Source organism: Lipophrys pholis (genome assembly GCF_963383615.2).
Source record: "Lipophrys pholis genome assembly, chromosome: 15".
NCBI classification, from domain to species: Eukaryota; Metazoa; Chordata; class Actinopteri; order Blenniiformes; family Blenniidae; genus Lipophrys; species Lipophrys pholis.
This window is the reverse complement of record NC_137642.1, coordinates 9,207,029-9,234,760: the sequence shown is the minus strand read 5'-3', so window position 1 is coordinate 9,234,760 and position 27,732 is coordinate 9,207,029. Positions and strand designations below refer to the sequence as shown.

At 45.1% G+C, this 27,732-nt stretch overlaps 1 protein-coding gene across 6 annotated transcripts in view; it reads left to right on the top strand.

Annotated features, from left to right (window-relative positions):
- LOC308120900 (transcription factor COE3) overlaps positions 1-27,424 on the top strand; it is a 68,810-nt gene extending 41,386 nt beyond the window's left edge. Inside the window, exons 8-16 of one of the 6 annotated variants that reach the window (XM_080481817.1) lie at positions 1,875-2,016; positions 7,020-7,153; positions 7,337-7,463; positions 18,407-18,495; positions 23,517-23,582; positions 23,834-24,005; positions 24,460-24,645; positions 25,081-25,170; positions 26,542-27,424. In XM_080481817.1, the coding sequence (XP_080337943.1) occupies positions 1,875-2,016; positions 7,020-7,153; positions 7,337-7,463; positions 18,407-18,495; positions 23,517-23,582; positions 23,834-24,005; positions 24,460-24,645; positions 25,081-25,170; positions 26,542-26,573 (1,038 nt within the window). In that variant the 3' untranslated portion in view covers positions 26,574-27,424. Of the gene's footprint in view, positions 1-1,874; positions 2,017-7,019; positions 7,154-7,336; positions 7,464-18,406; positions 18,496-23,516; positions 23,583-23,833; positions 24,006-24,459; positions 24,646-25,080; positions 25,249-26,541 lie in introns of all 6 variants that reach the window. The other 5 variants (XM_080481815.1, XM_080481818.1, XM_080481816.1 and 2 more) reach the window with 5 other exon arrangements.
- The last annotated feature ends 308 nt before the right edge of the window (positions 27,425-27,732 follow it).

Below are 27,732 nucleotides of genomic sequence, written 5' to 3'. Positions count from 1 at the left end.
TGTTCCTGACAGCTTTCTGAGCCCCGGCGCAGAGGGGAGGACGATCCAACCACATGTAACAACAGTGTTAACTCAGGATCTGTCTGGCAGCGGAAACGCATACCTTCTTGTGCACACATATGCGCAAGCACGCACACAGACACGGAGAGGCGCGCGCACACACACACACACACACACACACACACACACACACATATGGATGCATAAACATACACACTGAGAGAGCATATGTTTGCTTTCTCTACATCCCTCTCTCCTTCTTACCCACAAATGCATATATTTAATGTCACATTTATGCATTGCTTAATGTAGCCAATGAAAACCACCTTGAGCCATCTGAAAACCATCATTTCTGCAAGCTGACAGAGTTGAGCAATTTACACTAACAGGACACGACCACAGAGGACTTTTATTGTTTTTTTTTTTTTTTGTTTGTTTTTTAACCCACTAACATCTGATGTGTCAAAGTAGTCAAGGCTTAGATTTATTGACCCCCTGCTGATCCATTTATCATCCATCCATCCGTCCAGTCCAGGCATTTTCACCACAAGCAGCCCAGTAGGTCAAGGTGAGACAGCCAGTGTTTAGTGTGATTTGTCCGATCGCGGTAACGACAAACTGCAGGGGGGCGTCCGTAACTGGCAGCGCTGCTTTTGTGACAGACACAGAAGCCAGCATCCTCCAGGAGGAAGCCCTCGACATGAAACAGACGAGACAGGGTGTCCCCTCCTGATGTCACCACCATCAGACCTCCCCTGCCTCCTCAAATCTTCCCTCAGGGTGAATGTGGACTGATGCATGACAGCCACCAAGGGCTTTCACCTCTCACTTCTGTGTGTCAAAAAGAATGCAAGAACTAAGTTTTTTTTTGCATCACTCTTTTTGGGAAACTAAAAAAAAAAGCAAAAACAGATCTCTCATTTTTTTTCTATTAGTGCAGATTATCATCCAACAGTCAGTTTGCCATTTTTACCCCCTAAGCAGATTTCCAGATGCTCTACCATAGGTGTTTCTCTGGCCCAAGTTGTGTATTCTGCATGCCTTCCACTCTACTTATTACCCCCCAAAACCAGCTGGAGGCCAGAAAGGGCCCAATCCATCATCCTCAGCTTGGCCCAGCTCTGAACCTGCTCACAAGAATGGAGCTCTTTCACTCCCCCTTTTCTACCCCCCCCCCCCCCCCCCCCTTTTTTACACCCCCTCCCCACCCTTCCCAAACCAAACCCGGAAAAAAAAAAAAAAAAGCACCCCCCCTAAATTCCACTGCTACACCGAGGTCACTTACCGGCGAAGCAAACCTGAGAGGGGCTCTCTGTTTCCGGCTCAGAAACACTTTGGCCATTCACATGCGGCTCGCTGTTTGGACTGTGGTAGCCAAAAAACAACAACAAAAATAAGCATTATGAAATATGGAGTGTGGCTTGGAATCTGATCCTAGTAAAATGTTTGTTGAGTGATGGGATGGGAGTCCGGGTTCAGTTGCTAATGACTCCAGTAATATTTTAAAAGGGAGGCCTTCCATCCTCAAATAGATGGACAAGCTGATCAATAATTCCCAGCTTCGGCTATGATGACAGTTGGCGGAGTGGGTAAACGGAAATGGTATTTTAGTGATCGAAAAGTCAATTAGCTGCACATAAACGCTCGAAAGCAAAATGGCCGAGAAGCGAGCGTAATTGTAATGTGATATGTCCAAAGAATACAACCGCTGCAAGAGGTTTAACAGTAATGACCAACCGGGACACAACAGGAATTATCAGGCACTCATGTATCTCTTGTAAGATCAGCACTTCAGCTCTATGTTGTCCTCCTCTGCATTAACCTTGATCTTACAGCCCGCGTATTAAAATGTTTTAACTTTACTCCTGTTGCAGGTTGTCGTATCGACGACCGTCAATGTGGATGGCCATGTCTTGGCCGTCTCTGACAACATGTTCGTACACAACAATTCCAAGCATGGGCGAAGGGCTCGCAGACTCGACCCTTCAGAAGGTACGCCTCCTTATCTGGAGAATGGTAGGCACATTTTTACATCTTATAATTTGCTCCGCTCTTTTTTCTCTTAGTTCTTTCAGCCATCCTACCATTTTTTTTCCTCCAGATCACGAACGTAGTTGCCTCTAGCTCCTTTTGAAATTTTTTGTTCCTCCATCATCTTCATTTTAAAAAAAAAAAAAAAAAAAAAAAACTTTTTCAGTTGCTTTTTGCTTCTCTCATTCCTCCTGCTGAAGGCTTGACTGGGAGTAGTGTTCACCACTCTGTGTGTGTTTAAGTATTTCAGTATCACTATTGATGATGATCACACATTAGCGGATTCAAGATTTTCTAAAATGTTATACTACTTCCAGTCTCCTCATGCACCTACATTTGTCCTGAAAGGCCGATGTGAAACATGATCAAATTGCTGAAGAATTTGGCTGTGAGGTCAATTTCCTGCCATTGAGTTCTGCAGATTTAACTGTGAGAGAGCTGAAACAGGGGGAAGAAGGAGAAAGACAGAAATGAGGAGTGGAGGGGGGTGGTGACTGGTGTGTGTGTGTGTGTGTGTGTGTGTGTGTGTGTGTGTGTGTGTGTGTGTGTGTGTGTGTGTGTGTGTGTGTGGCCGGGCGGTGGTAGTGGGGGTCTGCCTATGAGAAAAACAGAACTTACTGTTTTTCTTCCAACTGATTCCATATGATAGACTGATTGCCTTCTCAGCCAAAAGAAAGAAAAGAGGGACCACCAAACCATGGGAAATCCAAAAAGTAAAACGCACTAAACATAACCTTTTGACCCTCATGGCCTCCACTCGCAGATGGGAGCACACACAGCTGAAACATTGTAAGAAAAAAAAAAAAAAAAAAGAAAAGAAAGAGAAAGTGAACCGACTTAGGCCAATTGTGCAAATTGCTTATCTTTAGATTTCAAGAGCCAATTATGGCTGGGCAAACAGTTTATATACACCACTGACTAAAACCAGCTTCTCTACACATTAATGGGCATTAATGGTTCTATCACCAAAAGCAAATGTAATGTTTAATACAACAACTACTAATACAAAAAAAAAAAAAAAGCAGACAATTAATATATCTCAGTGCTCTCCAGTCCTAGTGGGGGAAAAGCTAATCTATTTGTTTTTGTCTTTATTAATGACTCCTCTACTGGAGAACAAAATCAAATAATTAAAGTCCTGCCCGGAGCACCAAAGTCATTATGTTCGCTGACGTTCTGTTTGTGTGTTTCACGTTTATGACACGATAGGTGTGGATCGCCTAGCAACCAGTTTCTTAATGAGGAGAGCAATTAAAGAGGTTGAGCCCTTGCCTCCATGTTCCCCCGCTCCCTTGGGATCCCCTGTGTTTTCTGTGTGTATCCATGTATGTGTGTGTGTGTGTGTGTGTGTGTGTGTGTGTGTGTGTGTGTGTGTGTGTGTGTGTGTGTGTGTGTGTGTGTGTGTGTGTGTGTGTGTGTGTGTGTGTGGACGCGCGCGCTTGTGTTCTTTACAGGTTACCCCAACCCATCCTTTTATTCCTCTCTTCACCACACTCTTCAAAGCAGCAGGGTGATGCCCCGTAAAGCAAGAAAAAAAAGCTATTGTCAACCGCCCAGTTGAACATGTCTTTGTCTAATAACTTTGATACAGCTTCCCTCTGCTTAACCGCGTGTGTGCCCGCAACTTAAGATCTATTGTTTTTTTGTTTTTTTCCCGAGCTCCAGAACAAACTAATTTAACATGCATCAACAGCGATCGCTCACTTTGTTTGGGCCCACCTCTAACAAACAGAGATGTGACACATGAGAAAAGGGGACCCAGTCATGAAATGTAATTCCAGCCATGTCCTCCTCCACGCTGCTCTGACAACTCGCAGGCAGACAGACAGCGGGCTTTAAATTAGCAACGCATTCTTCTTCAGGAGTTCACTGGGCGAGAAGCCTCATATATGTGGCTGACTGACGGTGTGGCTGAAACACGGAGGCATCCTTCCTCTCACAGCTCACACTGCACTTGTGCCGGCTGGCATTGATCAAGAAGTGGTGCCCCCTATTGGCGCAGGGGAGGCATAGCCGGAGGATGACAGACCGAAACTCGCAGTGTGACATTTTTGTTCACTTGTGTGTACTGTCACACAACAAGCATATTATGCATTCAGACACGGATGTGCTTTGTGGCTGCCTGTCACTCAAACATGTATAGATTCAGGCTCAAAGGTGCATAAACACGCTCACAAATAGCTGAGTCTTTCACACACACAGCATCACCCCCCACTCACATGCAGACAAACAGAATGTATCTCTCATTCACACACACGCACGCACGCACTCACGCACACACATACACACTAACACACACACACACACACACACACACACACACACACACACACACACACACACACACACACACACACACACACACACACACACACACACACACACACACACACACACACACACACGTTCCTCAGCTCAGTTCCACCATTATAGAGCCCCAGACAATATAGGAGACTCAGCATAGAGCCTGCAGCGCCTGCCTCATTTGCATGCCAAGTGGCTGTAATGCTGTTAGGGTTTATGCAATAAAGACAAGTGAATCCAGACTGCTGGGCCTAAGAGGAAGAAAGAGAAGGAGCAAAGTAGAAGGGGGGGGGGGGGGGGGGGGTGAAGGATAGGAGGACAGGAGAAAGAGAAGAGGAGAGTAAGAGAGGGAGAGAGAGAGAGGGAAAGAGAGAGATAGAGAGAGAGAGAGAGAGAGAGAGAGAGAGAGAGAGAGAGAGTCAAAGGGAACAGATGGCCCAGGGAGAGGTAAAAGGTATAATCCCATCAGCTGCACTATCAACCGACCATCTGGACATCCCACAGCACAATTACAACACATTTCAGCAGGCAGAACAAAGGACAGCTTCACGGGGCCACATCAGACCTGTTTGAGTGTCACAATACTAGAGCTAAGACCTCCTCTGCTCAGATCTCAGATCAGTTTTGACGTCCTCCGCGGCTAACCCTAACTAGAGTGGAGAAAGATTAAAACAGATCACAAATCGGCAGCAGGCGTTCCATTCACGGCGCGGGCGAGATCTCCAAGTGAATTAAAGCAGACCAACAGAGTGAGGAGGGCGACAATTCAGACACAAAATAACCAAAATGAAAACACGCCATGACATGTGAATTGAAATCAAGTTAATTTCTTCTCCTGTAATCCAAAGTTTGCAAAGACTTAGTGATGCAACAGTCGGGCCGCCTCTTTGCATCCTCATCCGTCCACTCCTCGTGATGCCTATCATCTGCTGAGGGGGCATTGTGCGTGTCTGTCATCAGATCGCCTGCGCTGACTGTGTAATCCACTTCGCCACGGTCCCCATTCAGCACATGCTCCCCTCTCTGTCTGTGCATTGAGACATATGCAAATTTCCAGGCAGAAGGGTGGACGGCTTAGGGCCTCGGTCGCTGCCTCTCCATGGGTCCTTCTGCATGTGGGAGGGGGCACTGGGATTTCCGAGGTGGTGCGTCTGTGTTTGTGTGTCTGTGTGTGTTAGACTGAGCGTGCACGCGTGATTGTGTATGCCTCTCGTAGGTTGCAAGCTGCAGCTGCCCCCCAACAGTCACCGTCACCATCAGGCCCTCTTGTTGCCTCCTCCTCCTCCTCCTCCTCCTCTTTTCTGCCCCCCTCTCTCTCATCCCCAAAGTCAATTTGTTTACAGTAATTTTGAAGGGTGAATTATTTGCTGTAATCGTCCGCACTGATGAAGGTCAGGCCCTTAGAGGGGGCCCAGCATGCCCATGGAGGGTTGGTCCTCTTTCAGACGCTCTGCTTCGCAATTAAGGAAAGCAAATGTCACTCCTCCAGGCCTCACAAATGAAAATCTGTACGAGGTGATTAGCATGAAGTCAACAGCGCCTGTTAAAGTCAGATTCCCTGTAGTACCAATGTGTGTGTGTGCACTTTATGGGCAGGGAGAGAGAGCAAACATGACCTGAACAGACCCAACAGCAAGGCAAACAAAGGGAGATGTCTTGTCTGAGGTGATCCATACAACAATGGCTGCCTGTGATTTACTTACTGGATGGAAAGGATAATAGAGGTTTAGAACTGAGCTTGTAAAACGAAAGAAAGGAACTTGCAGAAATAGTTGCTCACATTTTGAGGAACAGGAAAACATGCACAATTCATAGAGTATTAAAAGATATTGATGGAAATAGATTAAATTTGATATTGCTATTTTATGGCGAGCTGTCATGCTATTTCTGTTGTAAACACGGTGTTGTGCTGAACACCATATTAAGGTAATGCATCAAATGACAGTGAATGTAAGGCACCAGATCACTCAAATTAGATTATAATAACAACCCAGACTGTTGATGAATGGCAGAGCCACGTAGCAGAAGTCATGCCAGATGAAAAGCATTGTAATAAACAATATGAAATGGATTGAATCGATCACAAAAAGCAAGAAAAAAAAAAGAAAAAGAAAGTCAAGCTGAATAATTCATGAGTACATTTCACGTTATGAAACCTGAAACTACTCTCCGCGTGCCGGCACTGTACTGCACATGCAGAACAAAGGTAATGAAATAACATGAACCAGCAAAGCTTTAGCTTGTCATTTCCACTTTAACAGCCTGTATTCTTGACTCATTTAAGATGTGTTCAACTTTGAAATCTTACTGTACATGCGAGTGCATGCTTAATCAATTCTGATAGCTACATTTGCCCTGACACATAATTTGCTCCATCAAATCATTTTCCTGGTGAGCCTGGCGTTTAGCCTTTGTGAAGTGGACCATTTGAAGGGTCTGCTTAACTACACCACTCCAGCGCGCTGATAAATGATTTTGATTCTCATGCCTTAAAGGACAAATCCATCATTTTTTTTTTTTTTTTTTTTTTTTTTTTTTTCCAGAGGCAATTTCCATGATATGTCTTTGTGAGCGAGACACGGAGAGCTGAACGTAGAGGTGGTGCAGTTATGTGTCGGCGTGGAAAGAGACATGAGAGTTGAAGCATAGGTGCTGAATTTGCTCTTCTCTTTGTGTTGGATAAGCAGCCACCCCATGCATCAAGGCTATCAGCCCAAGTGAGGGATGGACCACTGGAGGAGCCACTGTCATCATCATTGGGGACAACTTCTTCGATGGCCTACAAGTTGTGTTCGGCACCATGCTTGTATGGAGTGAGGTATGACGCAGATTTTCGGATACGCCCAGAATTCAATTAACATGTACATAGTACACTTCGAAATATTTTGAAACTTTAAAACGGTTTGGAGAAAGCGTCCAGCCAGCGGTCATAACAATACGCGCTCCGTAGCTTGTTATTGCACAGGGCTCATTATTTCTTTGCTTCCCCTTTGTAACCCAGCTGATAACTCCCCACGCCATCCGCGTCCAGACTCCACCTCGGCACATCCCCGGTGTTGTGGAAGTCACGCTGTCCTACAAGTCCAAGCAGTTCTGCAAAGGTGCCCCTGGGAGATTCGTCTATACTGGTGAGTCAAAACATTTTCACTCTCTCCCTTCTCTGTTTCTCTTTCTACAGATTTCTGCTGTAACCACCCACCTTGCGCTTTCTCACCTCTCTCTCTGGATGGAGCCCTCAGCCCTGAGTCCAGGCACTAATAATGAACTAACCAGGGCCCCGTTCGCTGAATATTAAACGTGAAAGCTAGTGAAAAGTTGTTCTCGTAGAGGGGCTCCTACAAGTGCAACTCCATCTCCCTCTGACATGCCATCATACGAGGGCGTTGCCAAGCTCTCTTAAACTCAAGCTGTCAGGATAAGTCATTCTGCCAGTTCTCTCTGTCTATCCTTTAGTGATACAGGTAATGCTTTCTGCTAATTTGCTGATTCTGAAAGCCAAAATGTGGCTTAACTTTTTTTTTTTTATGAATCAGATTAGAAATGCAATATCTGGGTTAAGTGCATGAGTACGTCTGAAGTTATTCTCGTGTGCTCGACATGAATTCATAGGAGAGAAAGTGCACTACGAGATGAAGGAGGTGCTTATGTGTTAGCGAGACTCTGTGTGTGTGTGTGTGTGTGTGCGTGTGTGTGTGTGTGTGTGTCACACTCTAAGTAAAGGATCTGATTATCTTGGCTAACAGAAGGAAGTGGTGGTCTTATCTGTCATCATTGGTGAGGAGACAGAGGTTGCGGGGGTCAGAGCCTGTCTGACCTGGAAGCCTCTGTCTGTTCCAGCTCTGATGGGCAGAATAAAATGGGGGTGCGTCAAGCACTCTCACTTCCCCCAGCACACGTAGGCCTTCAGCACAGCCCTGGCCTTGAGCGGAGCAAGGCCAGCACTCTCTGCTGGAGCTGCCCCCCCCCCCCCCCCCCCACCACCTCTCACCCAACACACAACCCCACCTCCCCGAAACCCCATCCAGACCCCTCCATCCTGGGGCAGCTGTTTCTCATCAACCCCCCCTCCCCTTTCTCTCGCCCCCCAAACCTCTAGCACCACCACCGCTACCACCACCACCCCCAGCCATCCGTCCCCTTCTCTTCCAACCGTGCAGTCTGGCCCAGCTCTCCTGCATTTAACCTCCCTAGCAGGAGCAGAGCAGAGGCCAACAAGGCACCGGGATAATGAAACAGGAGTGTAGTGTGGCTGCGTAACTGTATGTGTGTCTGTTTGTGTGAGAGTGAGTGATGTAGTGCGTGTGTGTATGTGTGTGTGTGTTACCGCACAGCCCTGAGAAGGTGTATAAGTTAAGACATTAATGGCTTCTATAGCACCCTAGTGAAAGTGCCAGGTCCCTTAAGAACAGACCCCATTAGTCACAGAGGCTAAGCGGATTGGGATGATTACCATCAGGTTTTACTGGGGAAACGTGTCCCCTTCTCTCTATCTTTGTTGATCCCCCCACCCCCACCCCCCCCATTCTTCCTCTCTGTCTTCCCCGGGTTCCTACTCACTTCCAGTTAGTATAAAGATACAATTACCCCTGGAGGCAACGGTGGTACAATTGATTAGTGCGGTGAATTAAAAGAGAAAGTCACCAATAGACAAGTCCGGCTCCTCCGCTCTGCTATTCCCTGTGTGGCTCACCCTGATTGTACAAGGGTTGACGCTTTAAAGAATGAAACCGTTAAAGGGAGCAGAATGCATAACGCTAGAATTAGGTGCCGCTGATTTCATATGTACAGTAATTGCTAGGTGAAAGGATGTTAGCTACTTCTCTCCGGCACTAAAAAGTGAATTGGCTGATGCATCGAGTGCACGGGAGTGGATCATGTATTTAAGAATGAAACAGCTCATTTCAAAGCAGATCTTCTCTGCCGGTGCTACGGCGCTTGAACAAATGGGACTACATGAGCAAATAGATTTGAAATGACCCAGAGTTACAATAGCGGATTACATGGGCTGAAAAGGGTATGCAGTGACACCGCGGTCTAAAAGGCACTGAATGTTCTGGTGTCATATTGGAGAGCACCATGTGCATATCAAAGGTCTAGTTATCAAAGCATATGGCTTCAAGCGTGACTTGAGAGCACGGCTTGAGAGGAGGGCCTTTTTAGACCCCCTTTTTTTTTTTTTTTTTTTCATTTTTTCATGTTGACTCTTCTTGCACCACCACCCTAATTGTGGAGATTTAACTCGCTCAATTTAAGAAATTATCACAAATTACTAAGAGTCAACACAGAGGAGACTGCAGTCGACTCGAACAGCAGAGGGACACGTCCTCACTCGGGTTAGCACCCTGGAACCGGTCCAAAACTCACAATCCATTCTCAGAAAGGGAGCACCCTGTAGTATATGTCAAATAATCCTGTTGGCATTGACTATCGAATGTTTAAAACACTAATGAGACAAACAGACATGCCCTGCTATATAAAACTTTACTATGCTGTCGATTACTGGCTGCTTCAAGTAGCTTATAACTTCTTTAATTGGCACATTTTTAAAGAAATGACATGCTGCCTATTTCTTTCTATTTTACAGTCTATACCTTTTTACCTTCTCGGACAACATCCTCCCTTGGAACTTGCTAGCTTGTCCTCTGTCTAATCCATGTATTGGTTATCCATTGGTCAGGACAGGGCTGGTAGAACCAACTGTCAGCAAGGTTGTAGAAAATCAAAAGGAGAAAGTCGTGGCTGTACCCGAGTCAATACTTTATTATACTTTACACTTTATTAAGGACAGTGCGAGTTGGGTTTGATGGGATATTTCTCAACAAAAAGTCTCCATTTTCAGCCTCATTTGCAGCACCTTAACCTTTTTACTGTGTAGTTACAGGAGTCTATGAAGGAGTAAATCATAAATAAAAACGCGAGCGTACAATTCATCCAATTTATGCTCCTAATTGCATCAGAGCTTTTGGTTTTCTATCTTGGCCAAGTTTCCGTGAGCGCTCCCCTCCGGGGGCAACGGTGCAGGCCCTTGGTAATACGGTTCTGCAAGCAGTCCTAACACACTCCGCCACTATTTATCCTAATCAGTGACATCCACATAACCAGGATTGCTTAAAATGAACCCCTTCCGCGCCCCAGAAAACGCACATTTACCGGGACCCCATTTGTCATGGGTAAATTGAGGGTCAGTAAACTTCGCCTGTATCCTCCAGTGGGGATCCAGGACATGCATCATAACGTTAGGAGAGAATGATTGGCGAAGGCGAGCTGTCACACATTTGTCAGGGGGAAGGGAACATTATTTGCTAATTTCCCAAGCTGGGCACTGACAGGGTGCTTCGTCTTCAGACCTTTGGTGACCAGCATGGCTTCTCAGCTATTAGTACAAGTCAAGTGTTTTTTTTCCATGGTTTTCTTTCCCCCCCCCCCCCCCCCCCCCCCCCCCCCCCCCTTACTGTAAAGCAGCAGTAATAAGAGCCTTTCGCTCGACCTCACAACGCTGCAGCACACTGGGTGAAGGATTTTGGATGAAGCAGATGCCCCATACAGTGAGCTGCTCATGCCGGGCTTTAGTTGTGGCCAGACAGCCTTGAGGGCTGATGGATCACAAACTTTCCTCGTCAAGGTGACGCTATCGACTCCACTGCACCAAAATCTGACAAAATGGGTATGAGGCAGTCATTCATCAACATAAGGACAAAGGGGTCATGTGGGCTTCACTCAATACTGGTGGAGATCAAGAAATGTCAACCCTGTAAGGGATGGAAAAGGAAGGTGTTGATGGTGCAGCAGTAAGGTCTCTTTTATAGCTACACTCCAAATACTATTTCCTATCATATGCATGTCAATTAAAAAAAAAAAAAATAATAATCCAAATTTCCGCAAGAATATTTGTTTTACATGTTTAGTCAAACTTGCTGTGGAGAAATCCAGAAATAGAAATAGTTTTATCCTGTCCTCAAGTCCCAAATTAAACTCACATCCTGTTCTACTCTTCGAAAGAGGAACAAAATGTTTTGTGGTCTTGGACCGTGTCCCCTCCTCCCCCACCAAAAAAAAAAAAAAAAAAAGACATTAAATAAACAAACACAGACGTCTTTATCAGAGCACATCAGATAGGGCCATGCGCTGTCCAGCCTGTGAATTGGGCCTATCCTTATGTCTCCTCTCCACCCTGCCGTTACTTTGAAGTCTCAGGCTCACAAGCTGATCAGATGGAGAGCTTCCCTTTTCATTTCCTGTCCTGCAGGGTTGGGTTTGGTACTCGGTTGGTTGCTGGTCAGTGACGGGGTGTGGCCAACGGCAAAGATATGCTCTAATCAAAGACCTTCAAGGAGGAATGTAAACAGATCAGCGTTTGAGGAGGGATTGCAAGCACGCACCAAATACTTCATATGGGGGATGTATATTTACAGTCTTCAAAACATCCTCACAGATCATTTTAGAGTCATTTAAAAAGCGCGTTGGAAAAAAATTAATTAAGAAAATCTTGCTGCTGTACGAAACAGTACAACGAGAAGGGATGACACGGGCCTTCATAAATGTCGGCGCCACAGTCAAGTGGGTTGTAACCAGTTGGCACAACAGTTTTAGCATGTGTCAAAGCATGTTATCCACTAGCCATATCCCCATACCTGCCTGTCTCATTACAACTCTGGTATTTAGCACCGGCTCCACAGGAGTGGAGCAGACACTCGTTGCCAAGTTAGATGGGCCTGGTTTGAAGGCCTTGTGAGCCTGTGTGCTGCGCGACAAGGTTCCACGGAGGAAGGTCCTTGTGTCCAATTAGAGGGCTGACGTGACACGTGCTCGCACTCCCCCACTGTCAGGCAGCTTGTCAGGTAGGCTTTGAGCAGCACACTGTGGCATTATTCCACAGCGTGTTATCAGCAAGTGACCTGTGAAATCCAGCTCCGGGAAATTGATTGAAATAAGTACTTGCAGTTGAGCATGTATTTCCCCCCCATTACATCTCTCCGTGAAATGTATTGTGGTTATCTTTCAAGAGAAAAATGAAAGTATGGGTGTGTGTTTTTTCCCTCCCTGTAAGGATAGTATTCATTGATTTAATTTTAATTGGACCCACTTTTTGTCCCACTGTATCGTTAGAGGTCTGTTTTGTAATGGCTCTTAAAATGGATTGTCCTCACTAAGTCACAGCATCAGTCCTCTGCCACAGGAAAGAGAGACAGAGGAGGCAGGGAAGGGGGGCGGGGGGGGGGGGGGGTGCTCTTGATAGACGAGGATCTTTCCCCTCCTCCTCCTCTTTTCTCTTCCTCCTCTTCTTGCCCCATTTTCAGTATGATCCACACCCAACGGGCTTTAAAAGAACTCCAGCCCCCTCAAGCCCCCTCCACTGCCGCATTTTGATTGAAATTCATCGGCAAGTTTATTGAGAAATGAATGAGGGAGGCAGCGCGGTATTGACTTTGAGAGGAAAACACAACTCATCTTGAATGAGGGGGAAAATGCGGCCGTAATTTAGCCGTCATCGATCTGTGCCCCGTCCATGTATTGATCTTCATTTTACAATATTAATTTGCGCTTGCAATCAGCTGTGAAGGGAACCCATTTGATTTCTGCTGGCCGGTAATGTGTGAAAGTCCGCCGACGTCCTTAGAGAAGTGGCACACATACTTTAGATGTCATCTAAGAGGATTGAACAGGTGTCTTTGGCCCTTTCTAATAATACAGCCGATATGAAGGGAGCCTGGAATTATGGATGTGCAATCTGTAACATTGCTCCCTTTTAACCGTGTTAATTACATTTTATCTGTTGCAGGAGCAATATCTGCAGGAGACTGTAACTGTCTAGGTTTTTTTTCTTTTTTTTTCCATCTGTATTGGCTCAAAGTTCATGAAATTTCAATGAACATTGATCTGTCTCCATTGATTTATCTTAACTGCAGATCTTTGAAATTTTAATTTCCTGTTCAACTTGAGACTGCTGGAGATGGAATCACTGAGTGATAACTGGCTGCAGTGGATGGCGATGATATGGTCAGTGTTGAAACAGATGAGGTTTGCTCTGCGTGGGTTTGCTGTGAAAACTCAAATTTGGCTTGGTTTGAGTTTTTTTTTATCTTCTTTTTTTTTTCCAATGGCGTCTACATCTGCATGCATGTTTTCGGTTCCCTTTACACTGGAACCAATCTTATTCACGGTGCAGCGGCAGCATGACTTTGAATACTCCACCTTCCTCCTATGCACCTATTCGGTTTTAACTCCTTACAGTAACAGAGAGAGGAGATTTACTCTTTCTCTAGTCTCTCTCTCTCGCTCTCTCGTCAACTGCCGAACAGCAGCGAGAGGCGGTCATTATGTTTGTCGAGGCTGTTGTGAAGTGCATCCATCTAACAGACTGCTGGTGTCTAGAAGGCTTCACGTCGACTGTTTGACAAGTCAGAAATACAATAACACTTGAATGAACTTCTGCCTGTGCTGTTTATCTGTCTCCCCCTTTCCAACTCCCACTCCACCTCTAATTTGTGTTAAGGGGAAAGAAAAAAATAACTGCTCAATGGTGTAGGAGGAGTGGAGATAAGCTCGAAGCAGTTAAGTATAATTAGCGAAAGTAATAGCTGGCAAATGGCAACAAGGCTAGGTTTTTATCTCCTGGAAAGATAGAGTTATCGTAATAAGCTGTAATGGCTGGCAGGAATGCCAGTACTCTGTACAAGCTCCCATTCAGGCTCATAGACTTAACAAGGAACAATTTCCCTTGAATTTACTGCTTTCCTCAAACATTTCCCCATGTTTATACCCCGATACTGTAAGTCAATACATGTGTTCAATCCACTTTCATATAGACCGAGGGCACACACTGGTGTATTGCCATGTAAGCACTTCTGGCTGCCAGCATCGGCCATGTTACACTGTTCCTGTAGAGCGGTTACTCATGTCCCATTTCTTGGGAACATGGGGAAGGAGCAGCAGACCACACTCGGATGCCATGTACACGCCATCCACTCTACATTTTAAGTAAAGTGGCTGGACTGAGGCGGGCTGAAGGAGCTCTCAGAGAAAATGTGTTAGTGGCATGAAAGGGGGGGCGGCAGATGAAGGCGTCAGATCAAAATAAGATTGGGAAGTGCACATTCCAGGCAGAGGAATTCCACTGAAGGTCTGCCACGGACGCGTGAGCGCATGCGCCGTATTCAAAATTGGAAATGATATGGTCACAGCTGCAGACCGAGTCATGCATTCCACTTCTTCATATTCTGAAACATGATCATTCACTCTCAGGAGAGAGAATCACTAAAATATTCATACAAATATTCCTCCAAACCTTCATGAGGGACAAGCACACTCTTCAGCAGGTCTGTTTCTATTTTTTTTTTTGCCACTTATCATGCAAATTCTTCTCACATGAGGCAATAATTTCTTTAAGTTATCAGCTGTTTAATTTGAACATATTTGTTGTCATTTTGTCTCAGTATATTTGCACCGTCTGAATCCTGCCTGAAATTAAATCATCTTCCTTTTTGTAACACAAGCAAAAGGTGTAAGCAATATAATTGAACAATACAAGTAAGCTGTCTAAATCTGAGCAGAAAATGAGAGAAAATGAAAATTCTATTAGTCTCTAATGTCTCCCCCCCACCCCCATGTGCTCTTCATCTCCCCTGAAAAGTATTCAAATGCAAGCCCTGCCTTACCTCCCCGTGTCTCTTTTTCTCTAATTATCCATGAGGTCAGTAAGCAAAATGGGGAAGAAGCCAGGAGATCAATACAAATTATCCCTGAGCAAACCAGTGCTGACAGTTTGAATTGCAGCATATGTTTACCCAAAATCAGGCAATTTATCTTAATATCAGGCGAGTAATGCAGCAGGGGTGAGAGGTCACACAATCTCTCCACCTCATAATTACCCGCCTCTAAAACAGGAAAGTGGTATTGATTGGCCGCGGGCCGGGAAGCGGGCGTGACTGGAACGTGCCAGGGACCCCCCCCCCCCCCCCCTCTCCTCTCCACCACCACTCACCCACCCCTATCATACCTCCCCCAGCGTCGCCCCCACCCCTCCACCTTTCTTGGTCCCTCCTCCCCTCGGCTAGACTCCCCACCCAGCGCAAGATTTATGGGATGTGTGTGGAGGGTTTCATGTTTCCTTGCAGCGATTGAGAAGCTGTACAGGAGGGGTAAGGAGGGATGGCATGGCTTCTCCACACCCCCCACTCAATTGCTCCAGCCGACTACCCCCCCCCCCCCCCATTCCTCCCCCCACCTCCTCTCTTTTACCTTATTGTGTTGGAGGGACACAGAGGACGCAACAAATTTTGGCACGCATGGAGTCACGCAGGAGCGCCAATGGAGCAAGATTTGCTCTTTAGATTAGAGTTAAGTTTATGACAGAGTGTGAAGTCGGAGCATAATGACGTTACATGGATTAAAAAAAAAGACACGGGGTAAAGAAGTGGGGGCAAAAGCAGGGGGAAAGGCTGCCGTCAATGTGTGTGGTATAAGAAAAAGTAAGAAGAGGAGTCCCGATGAGTCTTGTAAAAGCTCAGCAGCTGAAAGAAAATCTTTGCTCGGGAGGAAAAATGTGCGGAGCAACGCAATGACTACACACATAACACATTTATTGTGGAGATTGAATATAAGTGCTCAGTATATATCATCAGCGGCTCTTACAGGATTATTGACATTGTCTGTGTCTGTCTGCACCAGTGTACATGCTACGACTACAAAACTGTCAACTCATCAACTGACAGCACCGTTTAGTGCTAATGCAAGTCTCCATCAGCTGTCAAAAGCATTTGCATGAAATCAATAGCAGATGGCGGTCTGTGTCACCAATTTCATTACGCTGGGGTTGTTACAAAGATCATCTCCATGATAGATGAGATGGCGACATGTCGACATGTGGAGATCATGCCTGACACTCGGACTGCCACCGCAGAACAGCGAGCCTGTGTTTAAAAGGCGGAGGAGGCAACTTCAACTGTATCTAGCCATGATATTCTGTATAGACACAGTCGTAGAATAAGGCAATAATTCGGGGTACCGTACCCTCCAAATCACATTCATTGTAATCCTTGGGTCTGCATTTACAGTAGGGCGCCATTATCGTTGGAAAGGCACATCAAACAGAACAACCTCTCCCAACCCAGGTCTCGTCCTGTACTGTACGTTTCTCCGGCTGTGTTCCCAGCATGCCTGGCGGGTTGTGTAGGCCCCAGCTGAGGCAGAGGACAGGAGAGCGTGATGTATCACCCTGAGAGAGCCCACTGACAGCCTCTGATGATGGATGGCCTGATTATGGAGTGCTTTTTACACATACACAATTTACATCACACTGAGCAGCGGGGTCTGGCAAGGGCTGCCGCGCATACACTCTCTCAGCCGGGCACGTGCACTCACACTCACACTCGTTTTAACACATATACACATCTGTGGGACTACCAGAGTGCATAGATAAGAAGGGGGGTGGGAATAACAAAAGAAAGGGGGCAAATTCCCGGCTCCAGCCTTGTCATATGCGATCAATACGGCAGATCAATCCTTTATTGAGGAGAAGATGTCTTTCCACCACATTCCGAAACAGGCCTTTGTCGTTTCGGTATACATGATGACATGTCAAATCAGATTTCCAGCAGTTTATGTTGCTGTGGCGTGGGGGTTATTCAGGTGTATCTGGCCTATAGGGTTGAACACCAGTGTATTTGTAAGCTAGATCCCTGCTATCGATTAGCACCCCGCATTGTCCATGCTTGAACACATAATTGCTCCGTCTGATCACGGTCGGACTAGCAATTACTGTATTCAGGTTTTGGCCCAAGTGGTGCATGTGTTCGATTGTATGTATGTTTTCTGTGAGAGTACATGACTACTGTATGTATGCATGAGCAGGTACTGTGTGTGTGTGTGTGTGAAGACTTGTTTAGAGGAGAGCAAACAAAAGGAAGAATGAGAAACATAAATGTTCGTTTCCCTGCCGTGACTCCTTGGCTCGTGCTTCAGTGGCCCTGCCTGCCTCCCTGCGCGAGTGTGTGTGTGTGTGTGTGTGTGTGTGTGTTGGGGGGGTAGGGGGAGCGTTTGCTTGCTTTCACATTCTCTGGTGTTCAGCAGGTTCAGCGAGCTGTGCGGTGTTAATGCTGAAATTACATGCTGAGTAATGAGTGATGGGCCAAATTACAGGGTGAACAATGAATAGAGGCAGGCAGCTCTTATTAGTCTCCATAGAAAGCCATTGATTTATGAAGCGCCTTGCTCGGCGGAGTTACTCTCCTGAAAATGATATCTACATTGAGAAGTGATGTTCTCTATTAAGTCGTTCCTTCCCCCTTTACACTGCTCACCCCCTTCCTTCCCCTCCACCCCTCCTTCTCTCCTCTGCCCTCCCAGCCTCCACTTGTCCTGCCTATGAGTGTACACATGATTGTTTAGAATCAGGCGGAGCTGTAAGGAAACCTTCAATTACCCATTAGGACTGTCAGACATAAAACGCCCTGCTCTCACCAAAGTCTGGGTTATGATTCATTTACTTTGTGCCTCTGATTCATCGCCCAATATGCCTCATGCCCCAGATTACTATTTGAGGGGTGGGAGAGATTAATGGCTCCATGGGATCTGCTGCCGTATTTCACAGACCCAGTGTTGCAGTACAGTTGGTGCAGAAGGTTGAAATGACAGCAACTTACACTAGATCAATGTGTGGACAGCCTTTCACAGATTATTAAAGCTCTGTTAGATTAAAAGACCCTCGCTATGTAGTTTGCTGTAGTCAATATTCTCAGGCAGATAAAAAGGGGGAGGGTTCCTGTGAAGGATCCTCACACTGATGTAGGTCATCACGGCTGTTAATGGAATAGCACTTGGTGACACAAGTGTCAGAGGAACCTGTGTCATTTTCCATCACATGCCCCCCCAGAGCCACTGATGTTTCATAAAAATTGTCTCACCCCTGAGGTTTTGACAAAATTAGGCATTCCGAAATGACTTTTGTTCTGTAAACTCTTAACAGATTTCTCAATTAGTTTCCCTCCGTCTTTGACAAAATTAACCCTGAAATTGTTTAATATTAACCTTTTTTTTTTAACCTTTTTTTTTATCCTCCCTCTCTTTCTTGCAGCCCTCAATGAGCCAACCATCGACTATGGTTTCCAGAGGCTGCAGAAGGTCATCCCCAGACACCCCGGTGATCCTGAGAGGTTACCAAAGGTCAGTCGGGCATCACTGCTGCACATTAGAAAACTCTGAGCTGCGATGGCACGGTCCTGTTTTGGGGTAAAAACGGCTTGATACTCTTTAATGTGACAAACAAAACAACATCACCATCAACTTAGAGCACTGTGACCCTAAACAGCTTCGCCTCGCATATGTGGCTTAGCCACTAACCAGTGTGGTAATGGTATTGGTTTTGTGTGTGGAGAGAGGCGTAAACTCTCTGTGTGGTAAAATAGCTCAATCAGGCGTTTTCCTCTCCAGTAGTCTGTGGAGATGGTAATCTGGTCAGAAACGACGTCTGCACCCTCATTACCCCACTCATGTTTTCCTTTCATTTTCTGCAGCTCGATTTGGTTTAATCTTTTGTTTACAGAACCCTGTGCCGTAAACCCCCTCGTCTTACTGCAGCTAATAGACAAAGACTGCATGTTATTATGCTTTGGCTTTCTTATTGTTTTCTTTTGAACCCGGGTGAAGGAGTTGAAAGCCCCATCAGTTTTAGACACACTGTTGTGGCACATAAATAGGCTGCCATATTGAAAGATCTGAGCCTGAAAAACTAACCTGTACACATTTCCCAAAAAAAAAAAAAAAAAAAAATCTCTTTGATTCTTTTATTCCTTTCCCTCTCTTTGATTCCCTCACTCTTTTTCCTATTGATAAAATCTCACTCTGTTTTCACTAATTGCTACCCTGCCAGTAACTATTTTGATGACTGACGTTCCAGATGTGTCAAGTGTAATAATATGACTGATTAGTACATTCAAAACCCCTCGGCATGTAGTAAAGTGGAGGCCACCTCGGAGTTTTAATAATACTGTAAAACCTTTAAAGACCTTATCTATTAAATCCCAGCATGCAACACAGCAATATCATTAATGTCCAACGGACAATTTAATAAAGAACAGACCGTGTGGTAGCTATAGAAGTTTGACCAAAGCGATGTGGAGAAATAGAACATCACAGCTAGTCCCTGGCTCAGTATATGAAGTGTTTCAATTAGACCCGGTCCCTGTGGAGACAGGAAACAACACCTAGACATGAAATGTTACTCTAATTTCAACTGTAAACGTAGACCAAAAGGTAAAGTACACTTTACCTTTAATATCCACATGACTCCTTCCATCTCCGCAGGCATCAACGGTCAATCGAGCTCCACTGTTTCTATTTTATAAAGTCACGCAGTGTCTTTGTGAAAACCACATCTCTCGAAACAAAGAGAGCAACAATGTTAAACCCGGCTTTATTACAGAAAAACCTCACTTTTTTTCTCCCCTCGGATACAAAAACGTCGTTGGCTCGGAGACAGATTTTTGACACTGAACCTAAGATTAGTTTCCTGGGTGTGTGTGTATACTTAATATAGCGCGCTCTCCCAGCCTTTGCATGAAACAATCACACAGTGAGATGAAACCCTGCACTTCCAATAAACAACATAAATATTTGATTTGCTCTCTAATGGACCCAAATATGGGGTTCAGGGGGCATGTAAATGATCCCACCAAGTGATTCGTCATTGTTAAGCTTGCCATCTGAGGGTCAGCTCTCGGGGTCAAAAGCACATTCCCAATAAAACAGCCCGCGGCGGGCCGAAGCTGGCATGTACATTTGGAATGAGAACAGAAAAGGCATATAGAGAACAGCCATTACAGGGTGCAGGTGAGGTAGGGAGACTCTATAAAAAGAAGATAAAGCTGGAGGACGCGGGGTGTGCATTAGCAGAAAGGCAAATCGACACCAAGCTCACTCACCGCCTCCACCCCCCCCCCCTCCCATGACTTCACCCTCCAGTTGATAATATTACTGCGCTATTGATTTCCACCAGCCTTCTCCCTGGGACCAGTAAGACACGTGGTAATTGTAAGGAGACAGAAAGCCAATATGGGAGTGCTCATGGATAGCAAGGGATGCACGCTAATATTGTTGCTACACAGAGAAAAAAAGGGGGGAAGCTGCCTCTGATTGAAGTTTACCTCGTAATTCTAAGACAACATCGTAGATGACAGTCTGACCCTGTGGGAGGAGTGGAGATATAAAAATTCAATGCAAAGTCCAGGGTGAATATGAAAGTAATAAGTGTGAGCAGTCAAGTGATGAGAAAGGAGATTGGTTTGCGGGCATCGCGTTAAGTGAAGAGAGACTTTGGAATTCACCCTCCTTTTTAAGATCTTGTTATAAAACAATTTTCTATTCATAATATAAAAAAGACAATTTATAATACCATTTTGTGCCCTCTGGCAGTAATGGACAAATAGACTGGATATCACATTATATCACACTCAATTTCTCTCTTCTGTAACAAATTAGATTCATTATGAAATTAAAAGTGGAAACTCAATATTGTTTTATTATTAAGCTGATTGCTTTGGATTCTTTTCTTTCCTCCCAAAATGAGCATAAGCCCATTCTTTTCCAATTCTTTGTGTAATCCACAAGGAGAAAATATTACAAATGTGTTCATGTCAAGCAATTACCCATGTATTTAAATGAATCTCTCTTCCTGTGCTCTTTGAAGTACCTTCATCTAATGGCCCTATGCTTCTAAATGCATTCATTACCTCAGGCTAGAGCTAACAGAGTAATTGCCTTACAGTTTTATAATGGCATTAGCACTCCAAGCTACATAACCTAGGCCCTCTTTTATTAACTGTGATAATATAAATACAACATCCATGTTAATCTAGTGCTTGAAGAATCACATTTGGGCTCTTCTGGACCACGTCTCCTTATTGTTAGATATTTTTTATAACACATCATTTGTTATGACTTCCCACTTATTATTTTTTTTCTTCTTCGTGGCAATAACATAAAACAGCCTCTAAATCTGAGGTGATCTGTCATGTGAGCGGCTCCATTTAAACAGTTGCGGAACACGGGACCTTTATGCAAAGCACGGCAAACAATGGAAGGGAATCTGTCACGCATTTGTCACAGAACAACAGAAATCATTTGAAGCCTTTAATTGTTTCAATTTAACATGGTGTGTTCTGATATGTCTCCATGACAAGAAAGCCAATTACACTTATGCTGGAGCAGTATTGAGATTTACATGGAAATGCCCTCAGAACACTATTCCGTGTTAATCGTATTCACAGCGTGAGCTGATACGCATGAAAGCGTCTCGTCAGAAAGAAAACAAACTTCTGCCTTGATTGGGTGCAGCACTTCTCATCATCCGCGGATATGACTAGGTTGCCACTTAAGCATAGCCCTGCGAGTCAGCTTGGTTAGTTAAGACACCACGCGGTAAACGACAGATTAAGGATGAGAGGCAATATCGCTTTCTCTCCTCCTTTTTCCAAGCTGTCCTTATGTCACTGCTGCAAAGTACCATATGGACAAGGAGGGAGGGGACGTTTTACAGAGAATGAAACATGGCTTGCGTGCGCGACAGTCTTAATTGCTTTAATTGTTGTTTAAAATTGAGAGCCATGTAGGAGATCTTGAAATATGATAGAATAGATTATTGGTAATTATTAACTGCAGACAAAAAGAAAGAAAACCACTTTATCTCACTCAGCAAGAGAGAGAGAAATCTGTTCTGCCTGATGAGAACACATCAAGACAGCTGGTCCTCTCATTTAGTCTACCTGCCTCACGACAACCATAATTCTTTATTTGTATGCAAACTAGATGCATGCAACGTTGAGCATACACACCAATTTCAGAGGTAAATGCCCATTCTAAGAGCCACCCATCCGGTAACTTGGGGTGGATTAAGCGATATGTTTCTATAAGAGAGCATGGCATACGCTGGAAGTGGCTTCTACAGTGATTCATCTTGATAAATCAAGGACTGTGGTAGATATGCTCCTCAGGATGAAAGGGCCCATACACACACTCCGTACACACTACATACGCTGCGCCTTGGAAATGCAGGCCAAGTCTTGGAGGCCGCTGTTTGAAGGCGCGAAGGCTGTGTTTACATTCATTTACGGCAGCTGCCGTCTTAATCCCACACTGCTATTGCCAAGTGATGGAACACTTCAGACAAATTACCGAGGCCCGCAAAAGAAAACACAGCGAATGTGGGAAGAAAACAAGCGCCATCTGAGATGTTTCTGGTGACAGATTTGCATTGCTTTTAACCAGGGTTCTAACAGCGCAGTCGACAAATCTCTGCTCTACAGCAGGTGACAACAAGCGAGCATTTTAAAAAACACACGCAACCGCCATGTCTGCAACTTGCCTTTGTCAGATTAAATGCACTCTAAGAGGAGGAGAGGGTTTTCATAGAGCATATTGCCTCCTGTATTATAGAAAACAAAGAGAGCAGTCTGGTTGCTTGAGAGGGATTTAATTGTAAGTGCTGAATTCAAAGAGCAGATAAAGACACACAAACGGGCCAAGCCCCACCTAGCTGAAAGCCCGAAACAGGGTGGGGTGGGGTGGGGGGGGAAACAGAATTTGGGGCCAACTCATTTTCAGTGTTAAGAGCCAAAGCAACACAGCTAATCCGCATTGTCAAGCGGGGGCAAGCATGCAGACATGGATAAGACCACATCCTGAGCATCCGTGTCCCCAAGGCACAAGCACCCAGCTCTTGCTGGATGGGAAGTCATTTGTGAAGTCCTTTGCAACAGCCAGTCAAAGAGGTTAATTGAAAAATTCCTTAATGTCATTACAACAGAACTAGATTAACCCAGAGCTAATTCACTTTATTGTTCTGAAGAGAGGGGACTCAGCGTTGAACTCCGGAGCAAACGTGAAGCCTCGAATCAGGGGTGAGGTGTTGTTTTTAAAGGACTATGCCAGTTTAATTAAGATAGGAAACATTATTCACTGCTCTGCATGGATGGAAGGAATGAGCAAACTGGTAGTGGCGTATAAACGCAGCTCTGGTGCCTCTTAAATCAGGTTGGCTTTTTATTTCGGCGTCTGAATATGTAAACATCCCTAAAGCCTCCCGCTGGTTAATGCTGCCGCAGATATTGTTTGCTACTGCACGAACGACAGGGGTCTCAGACATAACCTCTCCGGGTCCTAACATTTACTCTCCCTGCTTTTCTCATCAGGAGGTGCTACTGAAGAGGGCGGCTGATCTCGTCGAAGCCCTGTATGGAATGCCCCACAACAATCAGGTCAGCATTCGCGCAGCTGCTTTCAGGTTGCGCATAGCTCCGTTCAATGAGGAAAACAAATGAAAATTTTACTGATCGCATCACCAAAGGGTATATTTTCCACCACTATATCTGGAACAATGTAGGCTACATGTATTGTTGAGTTAACCATATAGCCATGAACCATGCATCAAAGAGAAAGCATTGCTATATAAAAAAAATAATAAAAAAAACATAAATAACAAAACCTCTGCCTTCTCTGCGCTTCTCAGGAGATCATTCTGAAGAGGGCAGCTGACATCGCCGAGGCCCTGTACAGCGTTCCCCGCAACCACAACCAGATCCCCTCTCTCGCTAACACAGCCTCCCACGGCATGATGGGAGTCAACTCCTTCAGCAGCCAACTAGCAGTCAATGTGTCTGAGTCACAAGGGAACGACCAAGGTATGTGATTTAGGGTCTGGCTCCATAACTCGGGGCGTCTCAAACATATGGCGCAGGGTCCTGCAAGGGGTCCTTCAGGGTACTCCGGGGGTGTTGCAACAAAATGAGAAATAGTTAAACTCCACACTCTTTTTTTTTTTTTTTACTCATTAAAAAAGAGAAAATTGATAGACATTATGTTTTTGAACATTTTGCTGTCGACGTCCTCATAGGCAGTTAAAGGGGGGGGGGGGGGCAATTAAGTGCCAGCTTCTTCTCTTATTAAACTGACATCTGCAGTGTGTGCTGGTATAAAAGTGCTTGATTGCAACAGTAAATTTTCCTGTGTCATTTACTGTAATCAATGGACTTTTTTTTTTTTTTTTTTCTCCCAACACCCCTTGTAAATACAACACTGAAGAAAAGAAAGAAATGAATGAATATCCTTTTTCCATTTCCCACCCGTGCTATTCAGTGGGCTACAGCCGGAACACCAGCAGCGTGTCCCCCCGGGGCTACATCTCCAGCAGCACCCCACAGCAGTCGAGCTACAACACCGTCAGCAACAGCATGAATGGCTACGGCAATGCCGGTATGAACCTGGGAGTGCCAAGCTCCCCTGGGTTCCTCAACGGATCCTCTGCCAACTCCCCATATGGAAGTGAGTAGCTTGCCACTATTGCACGCTGTAGTAGCACTAAGCCGCCGCTGATTTAATTCCAGCTCCCACATTCGTTTTCACTCCAATGAATCATTTCTGACGGGGGTTAAAATATTATCGACGGTGATAATATATTGCTTTTCAACTCGCACGTACTTGTTTCGCCGAGGCACTTTTAAGGACACACGTGTAGCCCGGAATTAAACAAAGTATCCATTTTTATGTGTATTTTTTTTTTAACCATATGCCACCTGTGTTTGTTCAACCGGACAAGATGTTGATGGTAGGGGCCTGTGAGTACTGATCATGTATCCCCCCTGGCAGTAATACTATCCCAGCCTTACCTTAACTGCCCTCTCCCTCTCGAGCACTACTCACAGCATGTTCTCACTCTCGCCCTCCCTCCTTCCCTCTTCTCTCCTATCGCCTCTGCAGTTAAACAAAAGAGCGCCTTCGCCCCTGTGGTCCGACCCCAGGCCTCCCCACCCCCCTCCTGCACCAGCGCCAACGGCAACGGACTGCAAGGTGAGCCCCCCTCACCCCCTCATCCCTTCCCCACGGACTACTGGTCAGATACCGCTGCTCAGGCCTCTGTCCGGTTCGGTGAGGGATTAATCATTACAAATATATGCATTTTGACAGGCCAATTTACACCTTTCACTTCACATTCAAATACACACTCGCGCACACACACGCACCCACACGCACACACATATACATACACGCATTACTGCCGTCGGGTTGCCGAGTGCTGTGGTGTCTGTGCAAACACAAAGTACATCCTTGTTGCCCTTTCATACAAATGATCCGCTCTGATGTCGCAGGAAAAGACCTTCCCAGAATTGTTTTAGTAATTATGTTTATTAGGTTTTGTGCATGTGTCATGACCAACATGATTGCTTTGAAAACAAGCTTAGCCGTAGTGTGTGCCCCAAGATTAATAACATTGGGCTTAATGAAGTGGGAAATTAAAGTTCATCTTGCTACACGTTCATACTTATTAATACATGTTGTGCAGAAATTAATGAGCAATGCCTTGCCATCATCTGCGCTGGCAAACTTAAAAGCATTTCAACCATGACTCTACAAATATACTCAGTGCAATATAATAATATATCATTCCAGCACTTCACTAGTCGCCTAATTGTTAAAACGTGTGAAAATACTGAATATATAAACTCTCAGGGTGAGGTACAGTTGCTAATGATATCCTAAGCAGATGGTGTTGGTAAAATAACGGAAGCTACCTTTGATCTTGCCTAATCTCTCTTGGATAATGACGCAGAGGCGCAACTTAGGGAACGTGGAAATGTCGGACTAATGCGCTGTTCATGCGCTGGAGAGTCAAGGATAAAGAGACGAAGTGGAGGAAAGGGAAGCGAGAGGAATGAATCTGAGGGGGAGTCTGAGGAGTGTCTGGTACTGTAGCGGCGTGGCATTGTGGGAAGTGACCGTGTTGTTGCTCTGCCGTCACCACGGCCGCATCTCCTGGGAGTCTGGGCCACTGTTTGCCATTACCCCAACGCCAGGAGAAATATCACACATAGCAGGACTGGCATGCTGGGGGCTGAAATGTCAGAGCAGGAGGGAGGTTTTCAAACTCTGCCCCGTGAGGAGGACGTGCGGCAGCAGGCTGGCCGACACGGCAAACACTCGCGAGCACATAAGCAAACAGGCCCATTAAGGCATACATTCACGCACTCGTGCCCCGTCAGATGGCTGCACTCCCACACACATTCATGTTCACATTCACGCACACGCACACACGCACGCACATCCACTAACATGCATGCAATGACTTAGAACATTTTACTTTTTAAATTTTTTTTCTACACCTGCTGTGGCCTAATGAAATAACCGCTGTTTTGTCTCTGTCTCCTTTTTTTTCGTCCTCAGCCATGTCCGGCCTGGTTGTCCCTCCAATGTAAATGCACTTTCGTCCTCTCAAGCACCAGTCTACACACTACCACTTCACAGGACCCCCCCAACCCAACCCCACCCCACCCCACCCACCCACCCACCCTACCCCCACCCTCCCCCAAACCCCCCTCAACACACTGCAAAAATGCTGGTGTAATGTATAGTCAACCGCTTGTTCTGTTTTTAAAGACAAAACAGAAGGAAAAAAAAAAAGAAAGAAAAGAAAGACGTGGTTTTTTCTTTTTAATGACTTTCACAAACCTGCAGACGACAAGGATTTCACAAGGAACAATATTTCTTTTCTGTGGGATTTTTATTTTTTTTTCTTCTTCCCCCCTCCTGTATATTTTTTCCCCATTTTATCACCCTTGAAGAGGACACGGGATGATGAAGGGTTTATTTTGTATACCTGTCGGGTTGTGCTTCGGCCTCGGATACGTCCAATCAGCCACACATTCAATACTGGAAGGGACTCTGTGGACTCACCATCTGGTTGTAAAGTAAAAAACACTGATGTACAGTACATTTGCCAATGAACTTGTTTGCCTCAGAAATTGTTTTTTCTGTTTCAACTCTCTTTTAATAGATTCACAACAGTTGTGTGTCTTTATAATGTGACTTTTTTGTATTTTTATGTGTGAGAAAAATACACAGGGGCCAAGAACAGTTTGAATTTCAACTGGAAAAATATATGAGATATATAATGTAGAAAAATTGATCATCAAAGTACAACAAATACGAGTTAAAAAAAAAACCGGGGCGGGGCTGGGCGGGGTAAGGTTGTGTCATGTTTCATTCCTGCATTTTAACTTAAATTTTGTAATTTATTGTAGCTAGAAATCATCTTCAAAAGTTCGACAAAAAACAAAACAACAAAAAAAAAAAAAAATCCTCTTTAATTCAACAAGCACACTGACGTGTACAAAACACTGCTCTGTTGATGAATATGATGTACTTCCATGTCTAGAGCTTCCTTTTAAAGCAAGTGTGTTTTGCCATGTTTTTCAACTTTTTTGCTAGCACTGTATATTAATGCATTCCTAGGCTACTGTGAAGTCTGTTTCTTGTTGATGAGGAGCAGTCTCCCCCTTCTAGCTCCAAACTCCCTTATGTGTTTTATATGTGGTTAAAAATTGTAGACTATTGTGATATTGCCAAACTTGTGCT